Source organism: Choloepus didactylus, chromosome 5, assembly GCF_015220235.1.
Source record: "Choloepus didactylus isolate mChoDid1 chromosome 5, mChoDid1.pri, whole genome shotgun sequence".
In the NCBI taxonomy this organism is placed as follows: Eukaryota; Metazoa; Chordata; class Mammalia; order Pilosa; family Megalonychidae; genus Choloepus; species Choloepus didactylus.
Window position 1 is genome coordinate 122,856,132 of NC_051311.1, and position 21,393 is coordinate 122,877,524.

The 21,393-nt window shown below is 34.5% G+C and overlaps 1 protein-coding gene across 3 annotated transcripts in view; it reads right to left on the reverse strand.

Moving 5' to 3' along the window:
- ETV1 (ETS variant transcription factor 1) overlaps positions 1-21,393 on the reverse strand; it is an 86,131-nt gene that overhangs the window by 16,598 nt on the left and 48,140 nt on the right. For all 3 annotated transcript variants that reach the window (XM_037836810.1, XM_037836809.1, XM_037836811.1), the window contains 2 exons: positions 17,901-18,148; positions 1,023-1,091 (listed from right to left, as the gene is read on the reverse strand). In XM_037836810.1, coding sequence (XP_037692738.1) covers positions 1,023-1,091; positions 17,901-18,148 — 317 coding nt within the window. The remainder of the gene's footprint in view (positions 1-1,022; positions 1,092-17,900; positions 18,149-21,393) is intronic.

Here is a 21,393-nt window from a genome sequence, read left to right on the forward strand (position 1 = left end):
GACTAAGATAGTGAAAAAGAAAAACACCTTTCCTCTTTTTTTTTTTTTTTGCCATAATACAAAAATAGGCAAAATAAATTGACAGCATTTCACTAGCATTTTCTAGGCCCCAAGCTTTGACCATGAACCTTAATCTAATATTATCTGTAATCGTAAGTAAGAAATTTCAGTTCAGTCAGTTTTATTTGTCATGTAATAGTAACAACAGCAGTGACAAAAACTGCATTGCAATTTGTACAAAACTTTCGGTCTCAAATATTTTGGATTTATCACCCCCATTTTACTCTTGTTTAAACATGGGGATTTGCTTAAATAAATATCATTTATACAAAATAACCAACATTAGACCTAACCTAGTAATAAGATGCATCTAAGTCAGTCTTACTGAAGAGACCATAGAATGCTTTGGTCAAGAGCCATGAACATATTTCCAGAAATACTTTTATGAGGATTATATCCAGATTCTCATCTATTCATTTGCAGGTATCAAACTCTATTAGAGCAAAGCTTTCCCACCATGGTGATCACAAAAACATCCATAATAAAAACTCCTTTCTCTAGGCCTCTTAGATTATGTGAAATCCCATTTATAAGAATTACATGTCTAAAAATGTAAATTCCGGGATATTAAAAGGTAAGCAAATTTAGATCTACTATTTTTCTTCAAAACTACTTAAATCTTTAAAACAAATCTGAATATTCCTCAAATATGCATTTCAACAGACTGCATAGAGTAAGGTGGGCTAATCTATAAAGCATATGTTCCACTTTGAAAGGATGTGGTTATTGGCAAAAAAATAACACAAATCCACTTTTCAGCTGTTGATCTGTATATGACTCATAATCACAACTAAATACAAAGTACAGAACCTGAAAAATCTCCCTTTCACTTTAAAGACAAAATGGTTTGGTGAAAATAAATGATTTTTCCTAAAGAATATAATGATTAATTAAGTAACCTCATCCTTGGGATGTCAGATTATTTTGAAAAGTATAAGGTATTTCAATTCTGGAAAACTTAACTTCTGTTCTGCCAGGATGAACCAGGAAACCTTCTTGCCTCATATAAATGGAGTGGCAGCTAGGCACTTCTGAAAAAGGAAACAACATTGGTCAAAAAGGCATCAAGAGCTGAAAATGCTGTTAACAGTGGACAGAGTGGAGATAGGCACAACACAGAAAGTGACAGGAGTCCCATGAGGGAACCTGTCAACACATAGTTAACATTTCAGGAATGGCCGACACAAGAAATGGAAGAACAAGAAGCATATCATGGTGAACGCTGATTCTCTGGAACGGGCGTGTGAAGTCTGTGTTCATCTAAGTTAACCCTGAGAAAAGGTTGGTTCCAACTGCAACCCCACCTGAGTGTAATGATGTCCTCGGAGCAAACAGCATCACTGAGTTACAGTTATGTTTCAAGACAATTGAGAATAATTTTATATACATATTACCATGTAAATATAATGCTTCAAGGTTATCTACCAGTCTTATTGCAAATACCTTAATGTGTTCTTCACAGTTACCATGCATCTAATTTACAAAGCAAAAATCAACCAAAGGCCGATTCCCAGTTTATTTCATGAATACTAGACAAAAGTTATTATAAAAAGAAAAGCCAAAAATAACTAAATATCTTAAAACTACTCTTGCCTTTTAGGTGATTGCTATTTTTTTGGTTTTCATATAAAAGCCAGCAGCAGGCTTTTTGTTTTTGAAGCACACAGGTCATTTTCAAAACCAATGAGGCTTTTAAAACAGAAATCCAACAACTTCAGAGCAAACAAATACCATTATTGTCCTAAAAGTAAAGCCCTGCCTATGTAACCAAGTAAACTCATCACTGAGAAAATAAACTTGGTTAATGGTTAAACCTGAGTCACAGTGACAGCTGTGAATCTCTAATGGGTTTCCTAGCTTAGATATGGGGAAAAGGAAAGAAATAATGGATTAGGAGTCAAAAGATTAAAATTCAAGTCCTTGTCTTACTCCTAACTAAACTGTAACTTTGGACAAACCATTTTGATTTGGGTTTGGGCCAGATATTCTCCGAAGTCTATTACTGTTCCCAAATTCCTTGATTTTGGATATACAGCCTCACCCACAGAAGCCAATGAAGCTTAAACTTCAGGGCCCTAGACTAGCATTGGATCCTTCTGAGGCCCTGCACCTAATTTTCTCTTTGCATTTTTGCCTTTTTTTTCCCCCCATATTTATTAGTTTCAAAATCTGGACAAATCCCTGTATAAGTTCTGTAGGCATTTATAAATATATGTGATCAAGTCAATTCTATAGTCTTACTAAAGCTGCATTACTAGAGTTTTATTTAACAACATATATAAAAATGAATTTACAAAAAGAATATGACAAACATGCTTTATAATATCAGAAATACCCTTTTCCATCATTAGGAAGATGTGCATGATCTCTGAACAAGTGAAAAAGGAAATTTCAGTGAATTGGAATTGAAAGACTCATTTTAACTATCTGGCTATGGACTTTTCTGCTATAATAGATAATGAGCACTGTTCACATGACCCAGAGAATTCTTTCTTGGTCTGGAATGTCTTACAAAGCAAGCATATAACATAGTGCAGAATTTCCTAAATTCTACTTCTCATTTGAATCTTCTTTGCCATTCTGATTTTTTCAGTGTTCAAAATTATCGAAGTGAAGTCTTCACAGAAAAAAAGAAGTTTATCTTATGTGGTTTTATTCGTAAAAGATCATAATGACAATCCATAATTCCTACATTTAAAAGTACGTTGGAATAAACTGCTTACAAGTTATAATACTGTAAAACTCTTATTAAATATTTTATTTAAATTATTGTGTAGTATATACTTCTGACTCTACAAAAGGCAGAATTAACCTTTTTTCTTGATATCAGCATTATAATACAGTTCTTATGCAGTTCATCCTTGGGTTTGCTAAATAATTAGCACAAACTGTTCTATCCTAACTTTTTGACCAAAGTACTTAAAATTTATTTTTAATGTAATTTTGATTTATTGCCAGATATAGTGTCCTGCAAAGCAAATGGGCCTGGAAGGGACAGTGTTAATGACCCTGCCATCAGCTCAGCAGCTGCTCTGAGGCAAGCGTTTTGTTGTACCAATGTTGACACCCTGCCACAAAACACTTTTACTGACTGCTGCACAGCTGGAGTGCGGCTGTAAAAACAGCTGGCTGGCTCTGGAGGCAGATAGAGGAAAACACATAGGCTAAACTCTATTATATGTAAGTGTGACTAAATGCAGTCTTTCCTCCCTAGAGGAAGGAGAAAGGAGGAAGAGAGGAAATGCAAGCACTTCTGAGAAATCCACTACTCAAAAATGAAGGAACACCATATAAAAGTATTCTAGTCTGAAACAAAATTAGCAAAATCCTGGAATCCTAGACATTTGACATCAAAGATTGGGATTGATGTATTGACTAATACATATTTATTGAGATAGCTGATCTGTTGCTTATTTCTGTACTTACTCTAATATTCTTTGCAAATTTTATCTATTAATCTGTGATATTTAAAATATACTGATTTAAAATTCATTATACATTAACAACTTATAATAAAGTTTAAGACAGAATCTCCATTAGATTTTCAAAGATCCAACTTATGGTTGAAGTCGTACAGAAAAAGCACTGAATAACCATTTAGGGAAAAAAATCATATGTGAGAATATAACTGTGCTTTTGCCAATTCCTAAAACTATTTATTATACCCCAGAGTAAATAAAATTAACATCTGGCTTTTGAATTGAGACACATTGGCTAGCACTGTTTAAATACAATCTATCCTTAAGACTGGTGGCCTTTAAATGGTCCATAGAAGCCTGAAAAAATATGGCCAAGAGAGTTTATTCCCACAAAGTAACTAAAGTCATGTTATTCTAAAGTGATAGCAGTTAATTTATGACTATCAGAGTGGGTCAGACTCTAATCAAATTGTAGAAACATTTCCAAAGTGATTATTCAATCAAATGACTAACATGGTTAATTAGGAGCCATAAACATTGCTCTGAAGTTCATCAAAGTAATGACTTGCCCAGAAAAAATTACTGCTAATTAAATTGCCTGCTGCTTTCATTTCTACCTTATCTAATAAAAAAATCCAACCAATGAAGTTTGGCATTATATTTTTAACTTTTGCTAAATGCACAACTAAAACCCAAACTGGCTAAGTGGCGACTTCAAAGGGAAAAATACTGAGGAAGGAATGGAAGCATTATATGTAGATTCACTTCTGTTTTTTCACACAATAAGATACTTACAAAATTCGGCAACAATAATAGGCTGTAGTGTAAAATACACCCAGATGTTAAGATGACAGCGTATTTGCACCATCTTATTATGTATCCATAGATTATAACATTTAGAAAATTCATATGGCACAGTGGTAACAAATGTGCACCTTGTCATCTAATAGACCAGGTCTTGAATCTCAGTGCTGTCATTTCCGGGAGTCTGACATTGTGTTAGTTATTTGAAATCTCTAACTCTCAACCTCCTCATCTGTAAAATGGGAATAATAATAATATTAATAATATCCTTAAAAAGGGGTAAGGCAAATATTTTGCACAATACTTGCACACAGTAAAAATTCAATTTATGGTACTTATGAATAATGAAATCCATTTTTGAGTTAACTTCACACATATTTAAACTGAGTTAACTGTAGCACTTAAAACTAGGATTAATAATGTCTCTTAAGTTATTTTGCTCTTCTTAAATCATGTTATCTATTGAGATGGCTGATATGTTGTTTATTGGTGCACTTATTTTGTAATATTTTTCATAAATCTATTATCTATGATATTTCATATATATTGATTCAAATTTTATTATAAATTAATGACATAATAAGATTTAGGTCAAAATCTCTACATTTTTAAAAGATATTTTGTAGTCTCTCTTCTGAGCTGCTTTTCTACATTTTACTCCTTGATATTTGGTCGTAAACGACTTTGGCTTAAAATTTTTCAATCTAATCTTTAAATTGAATTTTGTAGATTTAATTTAGGACAAAGGATTTTTATTTAGTTTGAAACTTGTGGATCAAAGAGCTCTGTAACATGACATTAGTATTGGGCCAAATCAGCTTACAGGAACTAAACTGTCTATAATTTGTCACAGATGAGTTCATAGTGATGAAAGCTTATCTAATATGCTGCAAAAATTCAGAGCAGCAAAATGCTGTTGTCATTTTAATGCACCAGCCAATGTAGAGTAAGTAAGAAAATATTAATAACAAACATACATGTCTAACTACCCGTTTTGAATAGCCATCACCTGTAGTAAAATTACTAAAGTTCTCTTCAAATTAAGATATGCAGGCAAGAGACGAAATTTAAAAAAAAAAAAGTGGTTTCTTTATCTCTTCAGTTGCAATTTAAAGCTGTGTTTGGAAATATGATAGTGATCTGGGAAGCTTTACTGAGATTTTGACCACAAAAAAAGTGCAGTTTTGAATTTGCAAATGTAATACCAATAGGCTCTCCCCTGGTTTGCATGCTTGCTGCAAAAATAAGAATGAAGATTCCCCTTCAGGGCATGGTTTGCCTAAAGTTTCTAGGAGGTGCATCAAGCAAGAACAGAGAAAAATTATTTGCCACAATTGTCTGAGGTGTCTCTGTAAAGGTTGTTGAAAGTACTTTGTTATCAAATAGCTAGTGTGCAAACCTTGTCCTATTACATTTTGTAAACTCTGAGCAAGAAAAAAAAACAGCAAACAGCTCTCCTTCATTTGATGCTTCTGGTTAAATTCTGTAGTGAAAAAAAAACAGCAAACAGCTCTCCTTCATTTGATGCTTCTGGTTAAATTCTGTAGTGATAATATAATCAGTGTGATTACTCAATTAAGTATTTAGGTCTCAGAGTAAATGAGAAAGCCCAGTAAAATAGGAATAAGTTCAATGTTATATACTTTTTTAATGTGGTTGTGCTTTCATGTGAATGTCCAATGCAAGGATGGATTGACTAACTCCTTGTGGAGGTGATGTGAGAAAATTAAAATTAAGCCCATGTAAACTCATCTATTGTATACTGACACTGATAGAAAACTTAGCACATTAAATGCCTAGCTCCAAAATGTGTATGTAAACAAATATTTGAAATTATCAGGCTCATTGATAAATATGTGTGTATGTGTGTGTGAATTTCATTGTATATCTAGAAGTGTCAACAAAATTTTCCCAAAACATGTATCTAATGTCAAAAGATAAGAGCTAGTGACATCAATCTCATTCAAGGAAGATGAACATTATGCCAGACCTTGCCAAATTTTCTCTCCTTAAACTTCACAATTTATTGTTGTTTGTCTCTTTTCATTTCCTGGCAATATCACAGTTTTATGTTTAAAATACAAAGGTTTTCTAGAGCAGATGAATAGCATGAACTTTATGAAGAGGTGTTTAAATGCAAATGCAGGCATATTCACCCTAGTGTAGCATCCTTTTACACTGAAAAGGATAGTAATGGGAGGGATCTTTTTAATCACTCTTAATACAGAAACAACCTAAAAGTAATTAAATCTAAAAATAAGGCCCAGTATTACTATGTCTGAATTCACTTGAAAAAGAAAGTATGACCACAGAAATGTCAAGATTTATAAGCCTTAGCTTTTTGTGTCAGCCACAAAAGCAATATGTGAATATAACATGTTAGTCACAGAACCTCAAATTCCTCTGAAGTCTGGAGTTGGCTGAAATCTTAAGTGAATGACGCATTTAGTATTACCTCATTCACACTCAGATGGGATCTTTCTCTTTAGGATTTTAAGTAAACTGTGAATATACATAATATAAAATCTGCAAAATATTTTTTCCATCACAGTTCAGATGTAATGAATTTACTGCTGATGAACTCTGAGAAAAGGGAGAACTATGTTAATCTTTATAAGCTTTAGCATAGTGTTTATCAGATAGATGTATACTCTTGAAAGGTTTTCTGAATAAACTGTTCAATGTACTATAATTTAACAGCACCTTGCAAAATTTTAAAAACACAACAAAACAAATTAAGCAATGCAGCTATGTAAACTCAGATGCTTTTGAAAATTAAAGGCTGCCTAGTGTCAAGTGACAGTATAGAATTTTACTTACAAAATTCTTTTTACTTATGAAAATCAAACTTCTCTTGTAGGCATCTGCATTTTCTTTGGATGGTGTCCCACACAAATAATGACCAGATCCAATCAGTATTCACTTACATGATTTACCAGGCTCACAATTTTACAAGTTTTATCAAGCCTGCGATGGTTTTATTAAGCAACAGTTAAAAATAAAGTTAAATTGTATGGTGTGTGAATAAAACCATTTATAAATAAATAAATAAAGTTGAAGTTATAGGAAACATCAGTACAATTGTATCTTTGACTATTAAGTATTGCTACACTCTGACAATATTTAAAAGAAAACATGAGACAGGATGCCAATAGCTGCCAAAATGAGTCACAAAAAAAAAATTCTGAAAAAGGTGGAGGTTTTAATATTGAGCTTAGATCCTGAATTGTTCCCCCTCTGCAATCTAGATGATCTGAAACAAACATTATCATGGATTGCTTTGTCCTCTCACTTTCAGCTTCCCTTGGATCACCACAATATTCAAATGGCCCATTCTACTTGCATTAAATGTGAATAATACTAGTAAGAAGTTCAGAATGTCTCTGCTTCCTTATAGCAGAAACAATGTAATAGTACAGTATCTTATTGGGCTTGTACAATATGATTGCTTTAACATGATAATATCTCTATTCTTCAATCTTATCCTCTAGTTCCAAATGGCATATTTTTAAATACTAGAAATGATAATAGCATCTTATTAAAGGACTAGCAGTCTTTGAAGAAGTCTCTAGAACACAAAACCATACCAACCAAAATCCTTTTATATTACCTGGAACCCTCATATGTGAAAGATACTACATTAATAACTTTATAAACACAAACTACATTTAATCTTAACAAAATCACTATGGAGTATGAGTTATTAGCCCCATTTTATAAATGAGGTCGCTGAGGACAAGAGAGGTAACAAAACATGCACAATATGACACAGAGGATAAACAGATGTCAGACTCAGCGTTCAATGTACTATTTCCAGTCATACAAAGTGGGGGCATTTACTTTTTAATGCTAAGAATTAACAAAAATAGAGATCATGCACATGAAGAAGTGAGCTGTGGGGACCCACACACTGACAAGAGTCAACAGAATGGAAAATTCAAAGACACTTCTTTAGGTTAAGGAGAATAGTTAAATAAATCACAATGGATGTGCTTTGTCATTTGGGGTTATGTTTTGTTGTGGGTTTTTATTTGTTTTTGTTGATTTTTTTTCATACTTCTCTTTGAATATTTATTCTTGTAGAAGTTTACAAACTGTATTAAAACAATTAAATAGAAAACACACATACAGAGATTAAAAACAATAATCAATTTAATCTGATCAAAAAAATCCTTTAATATGGTGTCAAGTCATCATATCCTGGGTGAAAATATTTTATGAAATAAAAAGTCTCTACTTTTCCTCTAAATCATTAAATAGTTAAGTCTCTTAAGTATAGAAGTCTAAAAAAATTCTATAACAATATTCCAAACATAAAAATATATCCTGAAAGACTTAAAAATAATATTTATGTGCCCTCTTTTCTGACCAAGCACAAAGTACACGTATGCACACACACACACAGGGAGCTATCCAAACCTACATCTTTAAACTGCCTTATTTAATTTTAAACCTCAGTCCCATATATCAAAACAGTTATGTTCATTTCACCCACTCACAATAAGCAGTTCTAGGCCTAACTGTCCTGGTTATTTTCTTGAGAAAGAAACTAAAAATTTCACACTCCAAAAGCATACTCCCCCCTCCACCCCTTCTAATTCCTTCTTTTCATGCTAGCACTGCTCACAAGCAGATTATCCCTCCCTTCCCCCTTTCCTGCCTGTAAAATGCAAGTTGGACAAACACTGTGTGGCTGAAATGACATATCTGAATGGAATTCAGACCCACCAGTTCCTGTTTATGCTTCTGATTTGAGAATGTTGTCTTCTCATTCACTATACATTAGGAACACTGCAAGCCCATAAACAGTGTTGGGTTACATGCAGGCAGGACCAATGAACATTAATCATTACTTCCAGTCAACTGGCAAAGGAAGCAGCTGATGGAACACTACACCCTTCAGCTCTGTATAAATGGACATTCCAGAGTGTGTGTGTGTGCGTGTGTGTGCATGTGTTTCCTTTCAGTCTCCATTTTATGAATGAAACTCCAGGCTCTAGAGTCCATTCATGTAAGAGAAATGATTACAGGGCTCTGCCCCTAGGGATCAATCAGTCATGGGTAAAACTGATATGATTGGTTTAAGACAGCCTTCAGCCTTCCATTACCGACTTAAAATGCAGTCCCTGTCCATTTGACCTGTGTTAATGCATAAAGAGTAAATCCAGACTGTAGTCTCAATCCTCAAATCAAATCACTAGCCAATGCCACTTACTGTAACTGTAGATTTAGAACATATTTAAGTATTTCTTAGAAAATCTGATATAGCGGACCAGAGTTCTGGTTTTTGGAGATTTGCTCTTTTAACTTAGAAATGAATGAGGAAAACCCATATGAGATACAATAAGCAATGAAAAGCAAAGTCAAATTGTGAGGCCAATCCATGACCTCTATTATAATAACAAAATCAATTAGGAAGCCATCACTGTCACTTTTCACAATTGAAGCACCTAAAAATCAGAGATTAAGCAATCTACTAATCCACAAATCACTGGCCGAGTAAAAGAAAATTATCTTTAGATGTTAGAGAAACAGATAGGATGTTAACATTTTTTGAAGGATCAATAGCTCATTCCTTTAAGTCCCAAAGTGATTCTGCAGTTGAACATCTTTAAGCAATATTTTTAGAGTTGGGAGGGGAAAAAATGAGCTGCTCTGCCTCAGAAGCAAATGTGGCCATGAACAAATAATGCTTTGTAATGGAATAAGGCCAAGGCCCAGCCTTTGGGAGTGTTAAATATCAGGTACAAAAAGCCAAAGTTCATGAAACCATAATCATCGCTGCACTGGAAATTACTAAAGATGGCAATGCTTAAAAATATCCCGAGTTTTTAGGAAAAATAAAAAAGCTGTTTATGAACAACCATGGATATGATTTGTGAAAAGTCAGTATTATTCTGAATAGTGTTAAACATATAATAAGTTTTATCAACCATCTATAACCTGGTTCTTGACTCTAGAGGGAAGAAAACACTTTTCTCTTCCAGTGACCTAAAGTCATGTGGGGAATCTGTCACAGTCAACAATCCCTATGCATATCCCTAACAGTTATCAGGCTATAGAAGAAGGGATGGGAGAAATATGAAAACTGCCCACTCTTTTGTTTTAAACTTGTAAGGGGTTGTCTACTGTGGCATTATGACAACTCAGTATTTAACTTCTAATTTCTAATATCTGCCAAATACAATGGTAGAGAATAAAGTTACCACCATATTTTGGGATTCAAGACAGAAATACTTGACCTAGCCAGGTGGGAAGATAATAGAGAATTCTATAACCTACCATGCAGAAAAAAAACATGGAACAGAGCAAGACCATTGAAGAGAGAAAATACATTCAGTTATCCATTCTTGACTAATATCCTTTCATCAAGGATTTTTTTTTTTTTTTTTTTTTTTTTTTTAAATACTGGGCATTCTTTTAGAAATTACTCTTGTTCAAGGTACTTCAATTTTTAGGACATAGAAACAATGAAGTGAAGCTGAATATTTTTGAATGCAGAATTTCATATTTTAAAATTATATTGTTTCATAAATTCCAGTATTCAATATGTTAAGATCTGATGGTCATAATCCACTAAGTAGAATGTTATATAATTCTTAGGGACTAGAAATAAAATAAATAAATAGATTGGACTGAGAAGTGTGTACAATACTTATAATGAAACCATTTTTTTTGGTAAGTGTGGAGTTTTAGATTAATGTAGTTTTATCATTTTATTTCCCTTTCCCTGTACTTGAGATAGGCTTACAGTGTTGTTGTGATTGCTGAGAAAAGAAAACTTATGTTGGCAAGAACTTCCTGGCCTTCTTATGGACTACGTGTAGAGAAACACTATTTCACTTCCTTTCCCTGTTATCTATCTAATTAGAATCCCAACTGTGATACAATTTAGTAAGTAATTAAAGTAAAAAATAAAAATTTCTTTAATGGGGGATCATTGATTGTAAGTGACATTTGAACATTTAAGAGGAGAAAATTATCAATCATGGATCCTTCTATTTTGGAAATGATGATGGCAGCTAGTTTACAGCCAACCTATGATGTTCAAAATAAATATCGGTATCTTTACTTTCTACTCTGTGTTTCAACTGAATCTAATTAGCATTTTTCAACATTTCTCATGTGAAATCACTGCAATTCTTATGTGTCCCTAAAAATTGTTGGTTGTCTATTTATCTGTACCTCAACTATTCAAAAGGATTTAATGCAATTTGTTGGAAAATAGGCATCAGGTCAATTTCCATAGAATATATGTCCTTTTGTAGGTAAATAATCAGAAACCATTTTAAAAATAACATATCCAGATGACAGAACTTCTCAAATATCACAGAAGTAATATATTATTAATAATAATAGTAATTGTTTGGAGATAATCTACTGAGTTAATGCCTTATAAATTTGATGGTTTTTTTTTAAGTTTTATGCAAGCTTGATCAGCTGTATGAGGTTCTGTCACATCCTGTCCAAAAAGCACTGTTTATTATTCATATTTATATAATTCTATAGGGACACAGAAAATAATTGTTTCTTTCGTTCTGTTATCCAATGATTTCCTTCATAACATTCACTTGAAAACCAAATTATAAACTCTGAAAGGGGAAGCCCAAGCAATGTTTACTGAAGACAGTGTTAGGAATTACTTCACTTCTTTCCCTGCTATTTGATTAAGATGAGTATCTACCAATACAACAAAACACAGAATAACACTACAACATCAAAATCTTCCTTACTTGACCTTTCAGAAACCTGAGAGTATTTATTTTCCTTGACTGCAGTGCCAGCTTGGGCTCACGGTGAGGGTCAGATATATTGGTCAGCTCTGACAGAAGAAAGTTAAACATATTTCTAGCTTTAATATATATATATTATTTATTTCATTATTTTTCTACCTACCTATGATTTCTCTACAGGACAATGACAGATAATCATTCTCTAACATAGAGATTTTCCTAACAGGCTTCATCAAAGCCTTTGGATGATAAAGAGTAAGTTTATGGGAAATTTGGGAGGGGTTGATGGAATGAAGAAGAGATGGATTTAAAAAGGAGGGTGAAAAGGGCCCATCTGATTCTTCCAAAACAACTTTTCTTACATATCTTTATATATTGTGATCTGTCAGAAAATTTTCTTATGAAAAAATGGATTCAGCTGACAAAAGTTTGAAAATCACTGTCTGAGTTGAAGTGTAAGCCATCAAGCTATCAAGGATTATGAGAAGGAGTGAAGTCCAACAAGAAAGCACAGACAACACAAAGTTCATATAGTCAAATCATTTTAGAGCTGATATACAGTTAAGTTGCCATTTTTCCTTCAAAGTATTATTCAGCCTTTTCAGGAGAATAATTATAAAAAGTAGCTTCTTTGATAATCTGAATTCTTAGTAATGTTTATGGTTCGTTTTTTTTTAATAGTATTATTTTAATCATTTATGTTATTTGTGGTCCTATATTTTCCTACCTCACAGCAGTAAACACATAAAAATTAGAATAAAATTTGGGAACCTTCTAGTGGAGAGTACTCCCCCAAGTTAAGGTTAACTCTCCTAAGGTTTTAATTCAGATGCTCATAATGTCCTAGATCGTATGGCCTTTAAAATTATAGAAAAATAATTATTCTAGAAATTGAGTAAAGGATGGATAATACATGTAATAAATTGTAGATCAGGATACTTCCTTTTATTTTGAACAACTATATGAAAAGAGAGCCTGTGGACTTTGCACCAAACTAGAACATGCAGATTCCAGTGTTGGCTGTTTCATAAAACTACAGTGTAACTGATGGTAGGTTGCTTCACCTGAACAAGCCTCAGGTATTTTATCTCTAAAATGCAGGAGTGGCAAAGAAATTTGGGCTATCTCCAAGAGTTCTCACATGTCTAAAGATTTATAAGTCCATGTAATTTCCATTTTTGTCACTTTCCCAATCTCAAATAGTGCTAACATTTGCCACAAGATAAGTGTTACAAGTCTCCAGATTGAAAGAAGGTCTCACCAATACCAGCAAGAATGGCCTAAAAATCATGATGAGAAAGTACAGAAACATTTTCTTCCACAAACACATGACATCAGGCTTTCTCGCCTACTCTCTCTGACCGTCCTCCTCTCCATCACCATAAGGAACCCATATTCCCCATCTTGTTGCTTTAGCAGCTTTCTTCTTCTCCTTGAAAGTTCTCCTTTCCCTCTCCTCATTCCTAGCTCTTCAATTAAACTCCTCCATCATTTTGTTGGGAAGCTGCTGTATAAGTAATTAGAATAAAACAGGCCCTTACCGCTAAAAACATCTTACCCCTCCAACCAACTACTTGGTTAAGGTTTTAGATATACCCCAAGTGCATAGAAACACAGCAATCACTGTGTTATCCCTCCCTACTCTAAGGCAGCCCGGACACAAGCTAATAGAAAGTCATTTCAGCTTGCAACATCTGAGACTATTAATGATATCCTTTACTTAGCATTCTTTTTGCTCATGGGAATGATGTGACCAAGTTAGACACTTTTCTTCAATTCTAAATGGGTTTATATATTTTAAAATAATACTTATTCTATCTGATTAGGAAGGTAATATATAAGCATGGGCAAAATACAAATTATTTTATAGACAAAATAAATATCACCTATGTCAGCACCCAAATATAAGCAATATATTTTAAAGTATTTCTGTACTGCTTTATCTTACATGGGCCATGCATTATATCTAATTTTTTTCACTCCATAGTCTCATTTTATTGAACATTTTTCAAAAACCTGACTTCTATTGGATGCATAATATTTCTACTATGAGTAGCCATAACTTATTTAACCGTTCACCTATATTTGTATATTTATAGAATTTGATTTTCTCCCATGCATATGCACATACACACATTTTCATTGTTCACCTCTCATTATTCATCAGGATAAATTCCTGAGAGTGGAATTACTCAGTCAAAGCACATGAACATTGTGTGCTGATAGTTTCCTGAGTCCAACCATGCACCACTGCCCCCTAAAAAACTACTCTAACTATAAAACTATTAAATAAATTAATAAATGAAATAAAATAGAACAAAATCCCAAACCAATCTGCCAAAGCATGCAACTCTAATAAAAGGTATCATTACAAATACCTAAAATATTGATCTCAGTTGGCATTCTGAACCTGTATGACTTCGTATACTTGCATGAAAATGGGAAAAGACCCAAGACTCCATGAAAAGAGGGATACTGCGTAAGACATGCTGCATGTGGCACTCAAAATGAAGCACTTAGCACACATCTAATCCTTTTTATGGGGTCACTTGTTCAAAAGGGGCAAAGAGAGAATCACGTTGAATGGGGTAAACAAAGAAAAAACTGTGCACTGCTATAGAAAAGAGCATGAAAACAATACTTGTATTATCTTGGACTTTTTAGAACTTAGTATCACAACGTGATTGTTACCACATTATAACACCTCTAAATATCAATCCTAATTGGTCCTAAATATCAATTTCTTGTCTCATCATTGCCTTCTGACCCAAGTTTTACTCTTCTGCCAAATAAAAAGTTCTACTCTAACATAATATTTTGCATATTTCATCTTAAATATTTGGCAGTTGAAACTGCATTCCTGTAATTATAATTATAATTAATCGACCTTCCATTTCCCATGTCATAATTAATGTCAAGTTTTATCAGAGCACAATCATGCTGCCATTCCACCTTCAAGGCTTCTTTTATTTTCATAACAATTTATAATACATTCAATTAAGCAACAAAGAGTTCTAGGGGCCTTCTGAAAGGACCACCTTTGGATCATAAGTGATTGGTAAACTGATTCACCAAGTATATTTTGCATTGTTTTTAAACCACATATAAAATACTTTCTAATGTGCTATTTGTTCAACATCAATGGGTGTAAAAGGAAATCAAGGAATCAGTGATAAATATCTTAGATTTCCTAAGAGGTTATTCAATGTACTCAGCAAGGATGAGGGAAACAATGATAACAAAAAAAATCCAGAGATCAAGCTTGTTGACTACAATGTATGACATGTACAGATGTCTCAACTTAATTGCAGAAATGTGCTGGCCAGTAAAATACATTCTCATAACCACAGATTAATTTTTCATAGGCCCTGGTTACACTATTACTACATTTCTTTTATCCTGTTTCCAAAAGATATAATTTTACAATTTAACTATTCAAGAAAAACAGAACAGTATCTTATTGGCAATATTGAAATTAGAATTCAAAAGTGGTATGCAACTTTGAACAATTTGCAATTTAGAGGGGTAATGTAACATAAAATTAACAGCTTCTCAAATATTAAAAATGCGTTTTACAAAACATATGGGTAGGATACAGCACACCTACAAAAAAAGATGCCCTCTATACTCTTAAAATAAGACATTGGACTATGCTTTTGATGGTTATAAGTGACCAAATCTGTGCTTCTGAGGGTCAAGAAGTGGCTGAATCTGATGTGCATATTTATGTAAGACCCCATAGTAATGCAATTAAATCTTACACCAACAACTTCTATTTTTTGCCTGCACTGGGATCTTTAAATCTCTTTCCAATTTGGATGACATCTCCTCAAAAAGATACATGTTCTCAATATCATGTTACATACAATTTCATGTATCACATAACTGTGTGGAGAATATATATGTGGAACACACCACAGAAACAAAGAAATAGTTTCAATGTTGCTTTTGGGAGGAATTTTACATATAAAAACATCCCTAGTTTTAAACGCCGTGTTCTACAAATCCTTTTGAATCACTTATTTGACTATTCTATATGATTTCCATGTAATGTTTCTTGGGATCATGATGAATTAAAAAATCTGTGCAGCAGCATTGAAATGTGGTTTTGGAAATGTGGATAAGATCAATCAACAGAGCTTGCAATTTATATAGATATATTCATCCTATCTATAATAAAGTCCATTGCAGTATAGGGTTCATAATGATGGGCATATACTATAACTTATTCATAAAGGGTTCTAAACTGAAACCAGTAAGGGGCAATTCAGGTCAGTCTCTAACTTTATAGATCCTGGGGCAAGAATTAAATAAAGCCTTGGTACTATAGGTTTAAATGTTTAAAATTATAAGTTGGCCAAATAAACTGTTACAAAAAATACGTTCTCTCCTCCTGCCTTAAAAATATACCATCATAACAACCTGGAAGGCAGGGTCAAATTTAGAATTTAGGGAAATCTCTAAGATTGGTAATGGAGTAGGATGGTGTGGAGAGAGCCACCCTCCAGTCTTCAGCCCATCCTTCTTCTTCCCCCTGCAGCCAACACTGCGCCTCATCGTGAGTTTCTCACCTGCAAGCATGCAAGCACCCAGGTCCACTTGGACTTAGGAATGCACACCCAGCAGCACACTCTGCCCTCAGTAAAACGGGCCTGAAATGAACCTCTCAGGACCTGGAAGTGGACTTAGGGCTGGTTGGACAGGAAGTTCTGGGGTCCTGGAATAGCTGGAACACTTTCTAGCAGTAAAGGTAGGAACTCTGAATGGACATTCCCCTTAGGCCTTTGGCGTTATGAGGGCTGCAATCATAGGATGACTGGAGAGAGACTCTAAATTGCAGGGTTCGATTTGGACCACTCTTTTTGAGCTTTAAGGGTGGTTCATAAATAAAGCGGGTAACTTTATGCAAGCTGACACAGTTTTCTTCCCTCAAGAACTTATAGAAACACTCAGCAATGTTATTACTAGGGAAGCAATAGTTCCTTCATAAAAAATCTCCATCATTTTGCATCTTGACAAAAGGAAAGTACTTGCACTCAAATATTTCCAGGTCACATATTGACCACCTAGTTATAATTACATTCATTATAATTATATGTAGGGGGTACATGGTGCCTATCTTCCTAACATTGACGTTTATTTCATAGATCTTTTCAGATTACCTGAGATGTACAAAAGACAGATATTTTAGTTTATAACAGGAGAAGGTCAGCCTGGATGGGCTAAGTAATTCTGCTTATTGAGACATTAAGGTCAAATACTGGCAAAGTTGTTGATAACATTTGTAATGGATTTTAAGTTCTGTTTACTTTTAGGAAACCCTTTTCTGAGCCTTTACATTTGTGGAGCTGTTTTAGCTCAGCAAAACTAAAGCTAAGTTCTACGAATAAACCATAAAGCTCTATTTTGCTATTCCTCTCCTAATATGTAAGCTTCTCTACTTCTAGGTCCTTGGCATCCATGCCATCAATAAATGAAATAAAAAGTTATAGGCAGTAAGTTACCCAGTTCTGAGGAATACCATATTCTATAAACACATTATTACATTGCACTGCAGGAGCAAAATGGAAAAAAAAAACAAAACACAGAATCAAGAAAAGAGTTACAATGTTTCTCTCTTGGGCTGATAGCATGCACAATTTTGCAAGTTGTACTTTACTTTGTACTGGTTTTATTTCTAGACAGTATTTCAACCATCAGCTCATGTCAACATGGTTTGATAATCCAACCTTCACATATAGAGAAAAATTCAAATAAGGGATAAAGTCAGAAAGATCCCACAAAAAATGGTCAGGGGCCACCCAGTCTGACAACAGAACTGACCAAAGTCACTAGGGAGGGGAAAAGACACCTTAAATATAATTCCATCAAAGCAAGAGCCTACCTGAATCATATGCAAAATCTCTGGGTTCCTGTTTAATCATCAGAGGAGGGGGAAAGCTTTGGCTGGCTGCACCGCCAACCATGGTGTTGTGTTCATACACTGGGTCGTGGTACTCCTGCTTAAAGCCTTGTGGTGGGAAGGGGATGTTTGGCTCAGACATCTGACGTTGGTACATAGGACGTCCTTCCCTTGGCATTGTCGGCAAAGGAGGAAAGGAATTACAGGGTTCAGAAAGCTGGCGGCGAAATCTGGGGAATAAGAGAGCATGTTTTAGATAAAATAGTAGCAAGGAATATTCTTGAAAATATTGGTATGATTTTTAACTGCTTAGTTAATGAACACAACACCAACTGACTCTAAGTGTAAATTTTTAACAAAGACTAGATATCTGTTTCCTGGTTCTGTAGCACTAGGTTTTTTTTTAATAATAACATGACTGATGTGTTCTTTCTAATTAGTCCCTTGTCCCAACACTTCAGTACATTAAAATAAGTTAAAAGTGTAGTTTGGGTAGAGATCAGAGAATGATGCACTATTTTGAGGAAATGTATATACTAGCAGCTAAATTTCATGTCATTTGTAAAATTTCCACATTAGAAGGGTCTCAAACAACTACATAGAAGAAAAACCAGGAAAAACAGAAAGTGGTCTAAAATTGTACCCTCTTTTATCGCAATGTTACCAAACTAATCAACAAACAAGAAACCCAAGGAAACAAAAACCTTCTTAATGGTTTTCCTTCTGTCACCATCAGTTACTTAGAGAAAGAGAGAAAGGACTCTGTTTTCAAATGGACAGGCCTTTAATTCCTCAGAAATGTCCTGATTAACACTGCTTTCTAATGAGAAATAAAACTGGATATTATAGGGACTAAAATACAGGTTGCTTTATAAAGGTCACTTACTTATTGTCAAACAGCAATACAGAAACATTGGCATCCAATAACTTAAAACAAAGTATCAGGTTGCTAAAGTCAGCATAAAACATAGAGCAGACTTCCAAGGATGAAAATAACATGTATGTGTTGTATAGATTTGGGGGGACTTGGGTTTTAGGTCACGAGAAGTTCTGAAGCCTTGGCAGAAGCCAGACAACAAGTCCCTGTGCTCCTTCATTCTTAGTTATACTGTGTAACGATTAGCTAATCACATAATCGTTCTGTTCTGTGTTTCTCATCCATAATATCATTGACCCACCACAAGGATGTGGATTAATTAAAGATTTAAAAGTGCTCTAAAAATGCCCCAGGAGTGCTTAAAAATAACCTATCCAACATTTCCATGAGCAAATACAAGCCTATTAACCACCAATCCCTAAACCCCCACCACTAAAAGCATTGCTGAGACTAATTTGGAAAGTTAGCATTTAATTTCGGTAATGTTAAATGAAAATAAGGTAAAAGCTGAAGAATGGAAAAGCAATTGCTTTTGCATTTCTAAGAACACTCCATCCTGTGATTTAACTCTAGGCTCACTGCCTGCCATGTAAAGCACTGAAATTCCACCTACACCTGCAGAAAATAAACTTAGAACTCCGATACTGCAAAACAGTTAGGCTGACTGGCACTGCATTCATTTCCCTTCTCTTGCTTATTTCATTAGCCAAAAAAAGAAACAGAAATTATCATTAAGAACTGTCAAGGAGTGAATCAGAAAATTGTAACTTGAAGTTAAAATAAGAAACCAGCTCAGTTGTGAAGCCTTAAAAGGAAGTTAATAATACTTGTACTCAAATCTTTGCAAGGAATCAAGCCATTTGTTTTTACGAATCGACCCAATTCCAGTTAGTTCTTGTTGGGAACAATTTATATACCAAATACACTAGTGTCATAAGAAGTTTCATGTTTTGAGTACAACTCTTATGAGCCACTGGTCAATGGTAAAGAGAAAGTGATTCACGAAGCTTCTGGAAGAGAGTTAATGGGTAAGGAGAGCATGCCGATGAAATCTTGGATAAAGAAAAATGGGGCTTAATTCGTAGAAAACACTGAGAAAAAGAGACAGGGTTCCTAGTGGGTTCAGGAAAAAGTGCCAAAGGGCTGGCCCGAGGAGCAGGAGTGAGCCTGAGGAAAGGAAGTAGGGGAAGGCCAGTTGGCCATAACGCGTTCCCAGAGTGAGGTGGGGTGCCCGGGCTGGGGGTAGCTATCTGGGAAAGGAACTGTTCCCAGAGCAAATTTGCCATTTATAACTGAGGGACTATCATTTTTTTGGCCAGGGCCCTCCAAGAAATCCTCCTCAGAAACATACGGCTTCAGAGATTTTCCTGGGATTGTCCAGCTGGTACTGTCCTCAAAACTCAGTAGGAGGCAGAGGGAAAAGACCCTGAGCTTCCCTCCAGTAGTTCCGGCCGGCTGTTCTCAGTCTCAAATATTTGACTTCAAGTGGAGAAACTAAAATGGATTTGGCGAAAGCATCTCAAGTTAGGTCACCTAAAAACAGGCACAACGCTTGTCCAACAGCCACCCTCCATAAGAAATAGCTGCTCCGCATGAAGAGCAAACTACACCATTTTTAACTGTGGCATTCATTTGAAGTGTGAGAGACTCGGTTATCAAGAACTTTGTGAAGTCACCAGCGGTGGACAAAATAAAATCTGCTTTTTTTCGTTTGTACTCTTTTTCCTTTTTAGTTCTGTACAAAATGCATCTGCTTAGTGGCCCAGCCTACAATAAGAATTCTTTCATGTGTATTTACAAAACTGTTTACACAGATGCACATACCATTACGCTCTGACAAGTTCTCAGGTCTACGGGGTGAGAAGGGAAAGGGAATAGTAAGCATTTAATAACTAAAGCACAAGAGAACTTAGTGATGGAAACAATGGTAGATACATATGGCTTAGTCTCTCAATGGAAAGAATGCTTTCATCTTATCCGCTCATACAGAAAAGTTACTGAATTTGAGAATAAGTCCCATTAAAAAACCCATAAAAAGGAGATTTGAGTGCTCCCCAATTTTCAGAAAAGTGCCAGTGACACCTATGCTTTTCTCTGCTGATCTAGAGGATTCCTTTGGCTGAGTTATTTTTATAATGGTGTGTCAGAGCTAGTCTACACTGGCTTTTGAGAGCATGTTATTAAATTTTCAGGAATTTGGGAGCCAACTGTTAACACAGATATTATTGAAAATTAAATTATATAAACTTAAAGCTAAATAAATTATATTAAAAACAAAGGCAATAAGCACTTAATTACTATCACTTCCTAATTATTTTGCAAGGTTTCACTACTCTCTATGTTCTCCATGTCGTTTACATCTATTATTGTTTATATATGCTATGATAGTGCACCTCTCTTTCAAATCCACATTCAGTGACATCACATGAGTAGTTTGTAATCAGCCATGGGGGCAGTTTTACATCACAGACTTGGCAAATGCTACAAATCAGGCCTTTGCTTTTCTCTGTAGGACCTGTAGTTAAACATTTATCAGCACCCAACTGGTTATACATAAATACAAGGTGTAAGGCGTAAGGAGGGATGCTGTATATATTA